This window comes from Pungitius pungitius, chromosome 3, assembly GCF_949316345.1.
Source record: "Pungitius pungitius chromosome 3, fPunPun2.1, whole genome shotgun sequence".
NCBI classification, from domain to species: domain Eukaryota; kingdom Metazoa; phylum Chordata; class Actinopteri; order Perciformes; family Gasterosteidae; genus Pungitius; species Pungitius pungitius.
This window is the reverse complement of record NC_084902.1, coordinates 29,917,658-29,931,807: the sequence shown is the minus strand read 5'-3', so window position 1 is coordinate 29,931,807 and position 14,150 is coordinate 29,917,658. Positions and strand designations below refer to the sequence as shown.

The 14,150-nt window shown below is 47.8% G+C and overlaps 1 protein-coding gene across 5 annotated transcripts in view; it reads right to left on the bottom strand.

Moving 5' to 3' along the window:
* Nucleotides 1-14,150, bottom strand: part of agap1 (ArfGAP with GTPase domain, ankyrin repeat and PH domain 1) — a 50,476-nt gene that overhangs the window by 6,107 nt on the left and 30,219 nt on the right. For 4 of the 5 annotated variants that reach the window (XM_037474981.2, XM_037474990.2, XM_037474964.2 and 1 more), the window contains 6 exons: nucleotides 12,082-12,235; nucleotides 11,346-11,510; nucleotides 10,147-10,308; nucleotides 5,113-5,267; nucleotides 4,941-5,031; nucleotides 4,637-4,859 (listed from right to left, as the gene is read on the bottom strand). In XM_037474981.2, coding sequence (XP_037330878.2) covers nucleotides 4,637-4,859; nucleotides 4,941-5,031; nucleotides 5,113-5,267; nucleotides 10,147-10,308; nucleotides 11,346-11,510; nucleotides 12,082-12,235 — 950 coding nt within the window. Of the gene's footprint in view, nucleotides 1-4,636; nucleotides 4,860-4,940; nucleotides 5,032-5,112; nucleotides 5,268-6,865; nucleotides 6,958-10,146; nucleotides 10,309-11,345; nucleotides 11,511-12,081; nucleotides 12,236-14,150 lie in introns of all 5 variants that reach the window. The other variant, XM_037474998.2, reaches the window with a different exon arrangement.

The following is a 14,150-nucleotide window of genomic DNA, read 5'->3' as shown; positions in this document are numbered from 1 at the left end:
TGAGGAACGATTAAGGGATTAAGTGGACAAGAGTAAAACTCTTATTTTGAAGGAGACCAAGCAGACTTCCTGCCTGGGATCTGTATTACGACACAATATTGTAGAATTTGACGCTTCTTATGTTGTTAATAATCATTTATGGTATTTGAGAAGAAGAAGAAGAGGTGGTTTGTATTTGAGGCCTCTGATGGGTCATGTGACCAGTCAAATGTGTGTTAGGATCACAGAAACAGTGTGGGACCCCCCCACCACTGCCTCTGACCCTTGGGGGCAATTACCTTGTGATGTGGGCCCCCCAAGTCGCCGGCTCTGAGCCCAATCGGGGGCAGCCGCCGCACCTGCACCCCCCGGTCTAATTTTAAATCTGTTAGCGCTGGCCTTTTCTTACAGGGAACAAGACTAATCTGTTCCCATATAGGACTAGCCCCCCCAGCTCCCCCCCCCTCTCCAAGCCCCCCAGCGCCCTCGAACCTGCTGCTGAATTATTACTGGCCGAGCATTTGTCATGTGGGGCCTCGTCGTTAAGTGAGCGGCAGCCGCGTAGCGTAGCGTAGCTCATCCTTTAGCCGCCGGAAAGCTGCTCATCTGTCCCCCGTCTGATAGCTCCACCATCGTTCACCTCCACCAGGTACTATAGACTCTGAAGGCTTCTGCTCCACCATCGTTCACCTCCACCAGGTACTATAGACTCTGAAGGCTTCTGCTCCACCATCGTTTACCTCCACCAGGTACTATAGACTCTGAAGGCTTCTGCTCCACCATCGTTTACCTCCACCAGGTACTATAGACTCTGAAGGCTTCTGCTCCACCATCGTTCACCTCCACCAGGTACTATAGACTCTGAAGGCTTCTGCTCCACCATCGTTCACCTCCACCAGGTACTATAGACTCTGAAGGCTTCTGCTCCACCATCGTTTACCTCCACCAGGTACTATAGACTCTGAAGGCTTCTGCTCCACCATCGTTTACCTCCACCAGGTACTATAGACTCTGAAGGCTTCTGCTCCACCATCGTTCACCTCCACCAGGTACTATAGACTCTGAAGGCTTCTGCTCCACCATCGTTCACCTCCACCAGGTACTATAGACTCTGAAGGCTTCTGCTCCACCATCGTTTACCTCCACCAGGTACTATAGACTCTGAAGGCTTCTGCTCCACCATCGTTTACCTCCACCAGGTACTATAGACTCTGAAGGCTTCTGCTCCACCATCGTTCACCTCCACCAGGTACTATAGACTCTGAAGGCTTCTGCTCCACCATCGTTTACCTCCACCAGGTACTATAGACTCTGAAGGCTTCTGCTCCACCATCGTTTACCTCCACCAGGTACTATAGACTCTGAAGGCTTCTGCTCCACCATCGTTCACCTCCACCAGGTACTATAGACTCTGAAGGCTTCTGCTCCACCATCGTTCACCTCCACCAGGTACTATAGACTCTGAAGGCTTCTGCTCCACCATCGTTCACCTCCACCAGGTACTATAGACTCTGAAGGCTTCTGCTCCACCATCGTTCACCTCCACCAGGTACTATAGACTCTGAAGGCTTCTGCTCCACCATCGTTCACCTCCACCAGGTACTATAGACTCTGAAGGCTTCTGCTCCACCATCGTTCACCTCCACCAGGTACTATAGACTCTGAAGGCTTCTGCTCCACCATCGTTCACCTCCACCAGGTACTATAGACTCTGAAGGCTTCTGCTCCACCATCGTTCACCTCCACCAGGTACTATAGACTCTGAAGGCTTCTGCTCCACCATCGTTCACCTCCACCAGGTACTATAGACTCTGAAGGCTTCTGCTCCACCATCGTTCACCTCCACCAGGTACTATAGACTCTGAAGGCTTCTGCTCCACCATCGTTCACCTCCACCAGGTACTATAGACTCTGAAGGCTTCTGCTCCACCATCGTTCACCTCCACCAGGTACTATAGACTCTGAAGGCTTCTGCTCCACCATCGTTCACCTCCACCAGGTACTATAGACTCTGAAGGCTTCTGCTCCACCATCGTTCACCTCCACCAGGTACTATAGACTCTGAAGGCTTCTGCTCTACCAGGTGGCTTGTTTCTTCTTTGGACGGTCTGGTTTTTTGACCTCTGTCTCAAACCAAGACGCCGATGACGGGTCTGTCCCCGTTATGGCGAGGAACACAGGGGGTCGCTGTCCAGAGGCGGGACTAGCAGCCGCTGTCACTTCCTGTTGGCTAACGTGTTAGCAGGCCTTCTGGGTGCCAGTGTCGACACGCCACCCGACTGACAATTAAAACAATGAGCATCCCAAACTTGTGGCCAAACTTAGCGCCCCCACTCCCCGCCCCCCGGGCGGTCACATCAGCCGTTGCCGTGCGAAGCCAAGCCAGCCGAGGTGATGACGGGCGACCGCGGGGCCGCCAGAGGTTAATGGGAACGTTTAGAAGGACGAGCCCCCGCAGTGGTTTTGTACCTGCTCCAACCAGACACCACCCCCCTCCTGATGGTAATGAGACCTGGACCGGCCGTCGCTGTGGGAGGGAGGGGGAGGGGTGAGGGGAAGGAGGGGGGGCACTGCTCTCGGCCCTGTCACATATCTCATTGGACGATCTTTCCCAACATGATTCCTCCCTCTGGTGCTGCAACCACTGACACAGTGAATGTGTGGAGGGACGGGTGGGGGGGGGCACCTCTTCTTCTTTTTATTTCCTGTCCCCGTCCCCCCACATCATCCTCTTGCTTCCATCCGTTCCTTCTCTCGCTTCCCCACGCCAAAACTGGGGGGGCGGGGTGGGGGGCCAGACCTTGACAGACAGGAGGTCAGCGTAATTGCTGCTGGACATATTTAACATTAAGATAATCAGGCCATTAATTACCCTTTGGATCATTAAATCAGCCACTTGCAAAATGAAATTTGGGCCTCTATTACTCAGCTGAGAGACCACGGGGAGGGAGGAGGGGGGTCTACATCCATCAGCCCCCCCCCCCTCTGCTGTCCAGGTCTGTGATCGCCTTCTGCATTTACACACCTTTATTATCAGTATGTATGTGCCATAGTTATTATTATTATTATTCATTACAACAGGAGGAGAAACCAGTGAAAGGTGATAAAAAGTAGTAGTGTGTTTATTACGAGTTTAATAAGTACCACAGGCTTTCTTAAAAAAGTACTACCCGTTAAAGTAGAAGTACTCATTATATGTTAAGATAGAACACTAGCTCAGTCATCCTACGGTATTTTATACTGGTTTCTGTTATATACTTTGTGTACTACAGATTCTTGTATGTTGAATGTAATGTAAATTTGGACAGATCTAAATCCAGGAAATCATGGCGTTTTGTTGCCGTGGCGACAGAGGGGGGGTGACGTGGTTTGGATTTGTGGGTGGAGAATGTTGGGCGTAAAGATCAAGAAGGAGAGGAAGGAGGAGAGAGGGATTAATGGAGGAGAAACGACAAGCAGCCAGCCACTTAAGGGATGGACTGATAAATACTATCGACAGGGCTGGGGGGGGCAGCAGAGCGTTGCCGGTTAATTGAGATAATATTGACCTCCTTCTCTAATCTCCTCAGGGGGAAACATGCAATCAGATTCATAAATAAATAGGAACATGAGCAACAATAAAAGCATTAGTGGTCTGATGGAGGAGGGCTGATGGCTGTCGATACTGTGTGTGTGTGTGTGGGGGGGGGGGGGGGGGGGGGGCTGGGTGTGTTACTGTTGGGGAGTCACAGTCCGACATGAACATGATCCTTAGATTTACATCATGAGATATGTAGGTTAACGGTCATTTATGTTCCCTCTTTGTTTGTATGTATCTCTAAATGGGTCTGTTAGAGACCTGTCAATCAGCGTTAGGCCCCGCCCTAAAGCATCCCCTCTTTATGGTCTGTTTGACACTAAATGGACCTTCATTCACTAAATGAACATCATGCTGCATTGAAGAAGACTTGAAACTAGAGACTGAGACCATAAACTCATGTTTACTTCTCTCTTGATTTATTCCCTCAGTAAACATTGTAGAGTCATTTCCTCATAGACGTCTATGGGAGCAGAGGAGTCGCCCCCTGCTGGTCACTACACAGAAGTAGAGTCATTTCCTCATAGACGTCTATGGGAGCAGAGGAGCCGCCCCCCTGCTGGTCACTACACAGAAGTAGAGTCATTTCCTCATAGACGTCTATGGGAGCAGAGGAGTCGCCCCCTGCTGGTCACTACACAGAAGTAGAGTCATTTCCTCATAGACGTCTATGGGAGCAGAGGAGTCGCCCCCTGCTGGTCACTACACAGAATGCACCTTTAACTGATGAAGCTTATACTTCACATACTTGTATAAGTAGTGCAGTAAGAAATACACTATGTGAGAGTATTTGTTTACTTTAACTGCAGTAAATGTAGTAGTAGTAGTAGTAAATGTAAAAAGTATTTCTTCTGAAGCTTAATGTGTGTGTGTGTGGGGGGGGGTTCATGGTTGGAGTAATTATAAGGTGCTTCTGTTGACTAATGAGCGTCGGGGGGGAAGTCGATCTTTATGTGGACGGTAGTCAGCTCTAATTTGTTACGATGGCTGCTGGCTTCCCGATAATCTCACACACACACACACACACACACACACACACACCACCCCCCCCCCCCCCCCGGTACACTAGGCCCCTCCTACCTGCTGGCGTCCGGCGCCGGCTTGAGGCGGCCCTGCGCGTTGGCCTCCCACACGCCGTTGGCCAGCTCGTTGCCGATGGCCGACATGACCTTGAGGAGCTCCAGGGGCCACTCGTCCAGGTCCAGGGACCGGACCCGGGACAGGTGGGTGCCCAGGTTACGGTGGATCCCGGAGCACTCAATGCAGATCAGCGCCCCCAGGTTGAGGCTGGCCCAGTCCGGGTCTGGAGAGGAGGGGGGGGGGGGTCGTCTTAATACGTGTAGAACATATTTTTATAAATATAAAGATCTATAAATAAACTCACTCTGAGCCTCGCAGTCGGCGCAGCGCCCGTTGCCACGGAGACCTCTGATGGTCTGCAGCGCCATGGCCTCCGTCTGACTCGGCAGACGAGACTGAAGTACACACAAGTATATAAATACCAGACCACATGAAGTACATTTGTGTACTGCTCATCACTGGGGTGGGGGGGGCACCTTGTTCTTGCTGCTCTCACACGACTGCAGGCTGGCCAGGATCTGGCTCTCGATGACCTGGACCCAGGCGTCCCGCTCCTCGTAGGACGCCGCCTCAAAGTGCCACGTCTGTCCCGTCAGGGACACGATGGTTAGCTCAAAGTTCTCCTCCGGGTCTGAGCAGAGAAGAAGAGGAGAGGCCTCTTTCAAACATCTGACCTTTGACCCCAGAGAGGTCGCCAAGGAGAAGAACGATTTAGAGTCCTCCTCTGACGCCGCGCGCCAGAAACAGGATACAATATGAGGAGGAAGAGAGGAGGAGCAGGAGGATGAGGAGAAGAGGAGGAGGAAGGTGAAGAGAGGAGGAGGTTGAGGAGAAGAAGAGGAGGAGCAGGAGGATGGGGAGAAGGAGGAAGGTGAGGAGGAACAACATTCTATAGTTATTTTGGGTTAAATCTGTTATTCTCTAAACTACTCTGTCAAGAGGTCAAAGGTCACCGCCACAAGAGAGAAGTAAATAGACGGAGATAAACCTCTACATGCACCCCCCCCCCCCCCCCCCCGTGACGGTTTGAGCCCCACAGGGTCAAAAATCTCATCATGATTAAATTCCCATGATTCTGTGCTTTCAGGGCATGAAGGGGGGGGGGGGGGTTACTTGACAATTATGGAAACCAACAATCCAGAGAGGAGGGGGGGGGGGGCTCTCAGCAGTGTAATTTAAATGCTGCTTCGGATTTAAATGCTGAACGGTGACCCGGCGCCGCGGAGGCTAATGAATAAAACGGGGGAGGGGGGGGGCACTCCCACAATGCAGTTCATATCTGATGAGACGGGGGACCATGAATAGCAATAGTAGCTGTAAAGATATATCTACAAAGTAGTCAGAGGAGCATGAACTACACTTTGGAGAGTTCTATGAATGGGAGAACTTTTGGTTGCCTGGCGTTTCCTCTGCGATGTCGCTACAGTGTGTGTGTGTTGGGGGGGGCAGAGGGGGGGCAGGAGGCAATTTGTGAACTCTGACACCGATAACCTTTAGCAGCAGAAAACAGAACAAACCAGATATACAGCATTTATAGGTGGGGGGGCTGTCCTCCGTGCTGGGAGGTGTCGGTGTGTTTGGGGGGGGGAGGGGGGGGCACAAAGGGGGAAACACAAATTAAAGCCTTAAATGTCAGCGCACACAGTATTGCTCAGCGACACAGGTCATTACTCCGCATATTATTCGCGGCCTTTTGAGAACATTAATAACCTGGAAAATATAAATCTCAGCCGATTGTTGCCACGTCTTTCTAGAAGGGTGTGGGGGGGGGGGGGGGGTTGTTGTTGTGGGTGAGGGGGGCTGTGATTCACCCAAAGGTTTTCCTCCGAGGTTCCACAGTAATCAAATGTGTGGCAATAAAACATCCGTAAGACGGTAAGACTTAAATGATTGACAGACTGAACCACAAATCCCAAGATGCATTGCAGAGCTTCAAATTCTGTTGACTGGCTGCAGAGAAAAATAATCTCTTTTGTGCAGAGAAATTCCTTTTTAATGTTCTTCTTCTCTACAAGGACGCCCCAGAGGCTCATGGGTAATGTAGTGTTTAAAGCCATCCATCAAGCCAAAGTAATAAAAGTAAGCAAAAAAAGGATTAGATCTGGGGGTCCGAAGGTCTTCCAATAGTTGTTGTTTAAAACAACATGTCACCCAATCCCTGCTACCTGTCAGGTATATGAGGGGGGAGGGGGGGGGGGACACACCTGTCTGTCTCAGGTCCACCACAACATCTTGTTCTTTACCTTCCGAGTGGAGCAGACTGGTGGTGTAAATGCTGCGTAGACTACCGACGCGGCTAAGTCTCCACACTCTACGCCTGGCTGCATCCCCGATGGCAGGAAGAGAGGAGGAGGAAGAGCAGGGAGAAGGGAGGAGGGGTGAGGAGGACGAAGAGGCAGAGGCGTGACGAGGGGAGGAGGACGAAGAGGCAGGAAGGTAAGAGGGAGAGGAAGGAAGAAGAGGAAGGAGGAATAGGACAAGGACGAATAGGTGGAGGAGGAAGGAAGAAATAGAGGAAGACGAAGAGGAAAGAAGAAAGGATGAACAAGAGAAAGATAAGAAGATCCGAAAACATGTGTGAAAAAGCAGCGTTGAAGAGGAATCTGAGGGGGCGTGGCTTGTGTTGCGAGTGGGCGGGGCCAGTGAGCACGTTTTATAACAGAAAGGAAAGAAAACAAAGGATCTCGTTCAGCAGATACAATATTAGAAATATTTACATTTATTAAAATATTAAAACCCTGCTACTGCTGTCAATAAAACGTCACAACTTCCTGCTTGTCTTTCACAATAGAAGCCAAATAGATGCTTTTATTGTGAAACATTAGCGAACCTTCAACAGAACGAAGTAACTGGATCTCGGGAGATGAAGAACTATGAAAAGGCCTTTGAATGTGGACGAATGGGAGAAGGAAACATGCAATGTATAAACAAACTCGTTATGATTTGATTCTTCCTCAGGTGGACCAGCCGCAGGCTGCGTGACCTCTGACCCCGCTCAGACGCACAGTACCGCTTCCCCCCCCCCAGGCCAGCCGGAGCATTTACGCTTTAAATGTTACTCTGCTTGTTCCATTGGGGGGGGAATTACTGCCTGAAAATGAGTCGCCGCCTTAAAAAGGTCACGGGTTTGATTCCTGAGAGGGGGGGGGGGGGACTCGGGGGAGGGGGGGGTGGCTTTGTTACACGATGACTTGGAGTCTGGAGGAAAGGAGCCGAGATGGTCTTTGCTTTTATTTGTGGACTGAATTTGAGATTAAAGGAAATGTGAAAACCTGACACGATACAAATATGGTATTAAATGTGCTTTATTGTGATAGATTTGACCAATGCCACCTTTTATTTTGAAAGAGGAGCGCGTAGGAAGAGAGACCGTAGAACGACTTCTCCCTGATCTCAAATCAGTGAAAAAAGTTCATTTTTAACATCATAAAGAAACTAGAAGACGCTTTGTGTGTTCTTTGGTGTGTGCGTCTGTGTGTGAGTACTATACATATATAGTGTATATTATAAGTACATTATATTATCTATATACTACTATTTATACTTTATCATACACAACCGGTGATGGTGATCATATTTTACAGAAGAGGAAAATGAAGAGTAGGATAACGGAGAGCAAAAGGAAGGAGGAAGAGAGGAGGAAGCAGGAAGAGGGGGAGAAATAGAGAAGGGAGGAAGAAGAGGAGGAAGTCATATAAAATCCAGCCCTGATTTCCTGGATAAGGAGGAAGAACCTCCAGTTTATCGGGATCCTCTGGGACAGTGAAGAGGAGAAGGCGGGCTGACTCCCCCTGGAGAGGAAGAGGAAGTGTTTCCCTCTCCCTCCTACCTGCCCCCCACCCCCCCTCCCCAGTCAGTACCTCTGACACCAGATAGCTCACCTGCTCTCCGGGGCTTAACGGCTAAATCGGGAAGACTGTTACTAATCGCTTATTGAATAATGGAAGTGACACAGCTGATAAAAGATTCCAACACAGCGGAGTATTTATAATATTTCACTTAAAGCTTCTCCGGCTAAATAATAAGGGGGCAAGATGACAAGCAGAGGGAGGGGGGGGGGGCAAGGAAAGGAAGCAAGGGCAAAAGAGAGGATGGACACACCCTACATTAATTCCTATCTTCACTTCCTGCCTTCACTCCATTCCTGCCTTTATTCCCCATCTTCACTTATGTTTTATCTTTAACTTGGCATCTGTAACTTCCTGTGGTGACTTCCTGTGGTGACTTCCTGTCTTTACTTCTTATCTTAACTTCCTATGGTGACTTCCTGTCTTTACTTCTTATCTTAACTTCCTATGTTGACTTCCTGTCTTTATTTCCTGTGGTGACTTCCTCTCTTTACTTCTTATTTTTTCTTCCTGTGGTGACTTCCTCTCTTTACTTCCTATGATGACTTCCTGTAGTGACTTCCTGTCTTTACTTCCTGTGGTGACTTCCTGTCTTTACTTCTTATTTTTACTTCCTGTGGTGACTTCCTGTCTTTACTTCTTATCTTTACTTCCTGTGGTGACTTCCTGTCTTTACTTCTTATCTTTAATTCCTGTGGTGACTTCCTGTCTTTACTTCTTATCTTTATTTCGTGTGGTTACTTCCTGTGATTATTTTGTGTCTTTACTTCTTATCTTTACTTCTTGTCTTTACTTCTTATCTTTACTTCCTGTGGTGACTTCCTGTCTTTACTTCTTATCTTTACTTCCTGTGGTGACTTCCTGTCTTTACTTCTTATCTTTAATTGCTGTGGTGACTTCCTGTCTTTACTTCTTATCTTTATTTCGTGTGGTTACTTCCTGTGATTATTTTGTGTCTTTACTTCTTATCTTTACTTCCTGTCTTTACTTCTTATCTTTACTTCCTGTCTTTACTTCTTATCTTTACTTCCTGTGGTGACTTCCTGTCTTTACTTCTTATCTTTACTTCCAGTCTTTGTTTCTTATTGTTAGTTCCTGTGGTGACTTCCTGTCTTTACTTCTTATCTTTATTTCCTGTGGTTACTTCCAGTGATTTTTTCCTGTCTTTACTTCTTATCTTTAATTCCTGTCTTTACTTCTTATCTTCACTTCCTGTGGTTATTTCCTGTCTTTACTTCTTATCTTTACTTCCAGTCTTTGTTTCTTATCGTTAGTTCCTGTGGTGACTTCCTGTCTTTACTTCTTATCTTTACTTCCAGTCTTTGTTTCTTATTGTTAGTTCCTGTGGTGACTTCCTGTCTTTACTTCTTATCTTTATTTCCTGTGGTTACTTCCAGTGATTTTTTCCTGTCTTTACTTCTTATCTTTAATTCCTGTCTTTACTTCTTATCTTCACTTCCTGTGGTTACTTCCTGTGGTTATTTCCTGTCTTTACTTCTTATCGTTACTTCCTGTCGCTCCCACCACAACATCAAAGGTTTCAGATGCAAAACAGAAGAGCGTTTCAGGTTATGTAGATGGATGAAGGGATGAAACATCCAAGCTGGATTTTGAAAGTATAAAAGTATAGACAGAAGTAAAGGGGGGGGGGGGGGGCATTACCTTCTGCAGTACCAGAGAGGCCGTCGGCCTTGAAGTTGCTGGTGCTCTTCTTCCTCCGGTGCTTCTTGCGGTTGGCGTGCGGTGATGGCGGCGGCTCCATCTTGGGACTGGTGGTACTGGTGAGACTTGGACTGGAGCACGTCGGGTCCCCCAGGCCGGTATCTGCAGAACCACAATACAGTTTAGCAATAATTGAAATCATCTAAAATTTTTCATTCTTCACAATAAAAGCCCAATTAGTTTTGACCGTGAAGCAGAGACAGGAAGCATCACTTCCTTTGTTCTCTCTATCTATCTTTATATATATATATATATATATGTATATATATATACACACACATGTGTATTTTTATCTAATATGTATCAAACCGTTACATGTAAGAGGGTGAAAAGATTAAGATTAGACCCAGAGGATCAGAACCAGCCCCCCCCCACAGCAGCTGTGACTAGCGGCTGAATAAAATAACATTCGGCTTCCATCAATATCACAGCGACAATCTGACAAGAACGCCATCGCACGCACATGCAGCCCCCCCCCCCCCACCCCCCCAGCACGGCCATAACTTACTCCACCATCGTTTAGTCTCAGCTCAAGTGGAAAATGTGACAACTTATCTCTGGTGACAAGAAGCCATCCCCGAGAGTGCAATTAACCGCCGCAGATTAACGGTGCTCTGTCCTCCTCCTCTTCCTCCTCCTCCTCTTCCTCCCTCTGATCTGAACCCTTGGTTTGGACCGACCGGCTCGGGGTTTGTTGAAGACAACGTGCATTGTGTTTTGTTTTCGTGGGGAACGAGTAGAGGAGTTAGCGTTAGCACGTCTATGCTAGGCTAGCTGTTGCTCACTTATCTTTAATCTGATTATCAAGTGAAACCTAAATCCTCCATGTTCAGCATAAAGCACAGTGTGTGTGTGTGTGTCTGTGTGTGTGAGAGAGAGCATTTCACAGCTTTAAACGTTATTTGAGGAGAACCAGAGGGCTCGACACCGCCGACAGAGCTGTCAATCAAGCTTATCATTGTGGACACACACACACACAGGCAGCTGCCAGTGTGTGTGTGTGTCCATGAGTGTGACACCGTGCTAAAGCAGCATTAAGCTCTGGCAGCCGTATCGATGGGTAAAAAAAGAGAAGAGGCAACACGGCGGAGCTGCACGGCAGGGCCCTCGAACACCACGGAGGCTCCTGGGGGCCTCACCTGAGCCGACTCCAGAGTTGGCGATGACGGTGGCGTCGGCCCACTGGTCGGCGCTGGACACGGAGTAGGAGCGCTGGTGCATGCCCTCCAGGCCGCGGCTGTTGAAGGACACCAGGCTCACGCCGCTCGCCATCTGGGACGCCGACGAGCTGCTGGTCACCTGACCTGAGGGAGCAGCTGAGGGTTAGACACAGGTACCTGACCCACAATGCACCGCTGTCTCAGAGCAATGTGAGCTGCTCTAAAGCACCTGGAACCACTAAAAATGGAATATTCACCTTTTAATAAATAAACACACCTATTTGAGGGTTTTTTATTCTGGAAGGGGGGGGGGGGGGGGCTTGTTATGTCCACACATACACAAGCTTCTCATAAGCCGGCAGCTTGAATCAAGGCCCTGAGTTGGTGAAAGCCCCCCCCCCCCCCCCCCCCATCCACCCCCCCGTGCTGGCTGAGCGGAGCCTCGACTGATTGCATTAATATTCATGAGGATAATTAGTACACGACTCGGCTCACTGAATATTCACGCCATTAGTGTGTGTCTGTGTGTGCGTTGGATTTAGCCGCCTCATAAGAGCCGCTCCTCGTGTGAGAGAAGGAGCGCTCGCTTCGCGTCACCTTTTGTCTCTTAACATGCCCCCCCCCACGCCCCCGTTTCAAGGCGACTAATCTTTTGAATCTTCAAACCTTCGTCGATTCAGGAGGGACGACACACAATAGGAAGGCGTGTCCTCACCTGTCTGTCCCAGCTGGAGGCCGCTCATGTCCTTCGCCAGGCCGTTGGTTTTCGGGGTTGCCGTGGAGACGGCGCGAGGCGGCCTTTTGCCCGGCACCTTGACCGTGGTCCTCAGCAGGTCGATCTCCTTCCCATGGACGTTCTGCATGTAGTCCTGGAGGGGGAATAAAGACACGTTAGAGACGTGTGTCCCTAACAAAGGAGACAAAGTGTGTGATTCGGGGGATTAACTCGGTATAATGAGGCACTCAAATCCCTGAATTATGCAACGTCAACAAAGACGTAGAAATCCCCTCAAAGCGCCGCTCAAGTGGCTGAGCTCGCCGGCTGCCTCTGGCTCCGCCCACAAACGGAGCGCCGCCGCCCCCTGATGATGATCCCCCCCCACCCGGATCAGTGAGGTGAACCAAAACACGAGTACAGTCGCTAATGACCACAAGAGGCGCTTGTTAAATCCACCCACACCTCCCCCCCCCCCGACCCTCTGGGAGGAGCAGGACATTGTGGGAGGTGGGAGGTGGGCCTCCTCTTCAACATGAAGAAGACGAGAAGAAACAAAGCTCACTGCCCGCTGGGACGGAAAAAATCCATAGTGTCCTCTGTAACTGCTGTCGCTGTGGCAGGGAGGACATGTCTTTTTAACGTGAGGACATGTTTATATGAAGAGAGGACGTGTTTATATAAAGAGAGGACGTGTTTATATGAAGAGAGGACGTGTTTATATGAAGAGAGGACGTGTTTATATGAAGATAGGACGTGTTTATATAAAGAGAGGACGTGTTTATATGAAGAGAGGACGTGTTTATATAAAGAGAGGACGTGTTTATATGAAGAGAGGACGTGTTTATATGAAGAGAGGACGTGTTTATATAAAGAGAGGACGTGTTTATATAAAGAGAGGACGTGTTCATATGAAGAGAGGACGTGTTTATATGAAGAGAGGACGTGTTTATATAAAGAGAGGACGTGTTTATATAAAGAGAGGACGTGTTTATATGAAGAGAGGACGTGTTTATATGAAGAGAGGACGTGTTTATATAAAGAGAGGACGTGTTTATATAAAGAGAGGACGTGTTTATATAAAGAGAGGACGTGTTTATATGAAGAGAGGACGTGTTTATATGAAGAGAGGACGTGTTTATATAAAGAGAGGACGTGTTTATATAAAGAGAGGACGTGTTTATATGAAGAGAGGACGTGTTTATATGAAGAGAGGACGTGTTTATATAAAGAGAGGACGTGTTTATATGAAGAGAGGACGTGTTTATATGAAGAGAGGACGTGTTTATATGAAGAGAGGACGTGTTTATATGAAGAGAGGACGTGTTTATATGAAGAGAGGACGTGTTTATATGAAGAGAGGACGTGTTTATATAAAGAGAGGACGTGTTTATATAAAGAGAGGACGTGTTTATATAAAGAGAGGACGTGTTTATATAAAGAGAGGACGTGTTTATATAAAGAGAGGACGTGTTTATATGAAGAGAGGACGTGTTTATATGAAGAGAGGACGTGTTTATATAAAGAGAGGACGTGTTTATATAAAGAGAGGACGTGTTTATATAAAGAGAGGACGTGTTTATATAAAGAGAGGACGTGTTTATATGAAGAGAGGACGTGTTTATATGAAGAGAGGACGTGTTTATATGAAGAGAGGACGTGTTTATATAAAGAGAGGACGTGTTTATATGAAGAGAGGACGTGTTTATATGAAGAGAGGACGTGTTTATATGAAGAGAGGACGTGTTTATATAAAGAGAGGACGTGTTTATATGAAGAGAGGACGTGTTTATATAAAGAGAGGATGTGTTTATATGAAGAGAGGACGTGTTTATATGAAGAGAGGACGTGTTTATATAAAGAGAGGACGTGTTTATATGAAGAGAGGACGTGTTTATATAAAGAGAGGATGTGTTTATATGAAGAGAGGACGTGTTTATATGAAGAGAGGACGTGTTTATATAAAGAGAGGACGTGTTTATATAAAGAGAGGACGTGTTCATATGAAGAGAGGACGTGTTTATATAAAGAGAGGACGTGTTTATATAAAGAGAGGACGTGTTCATATG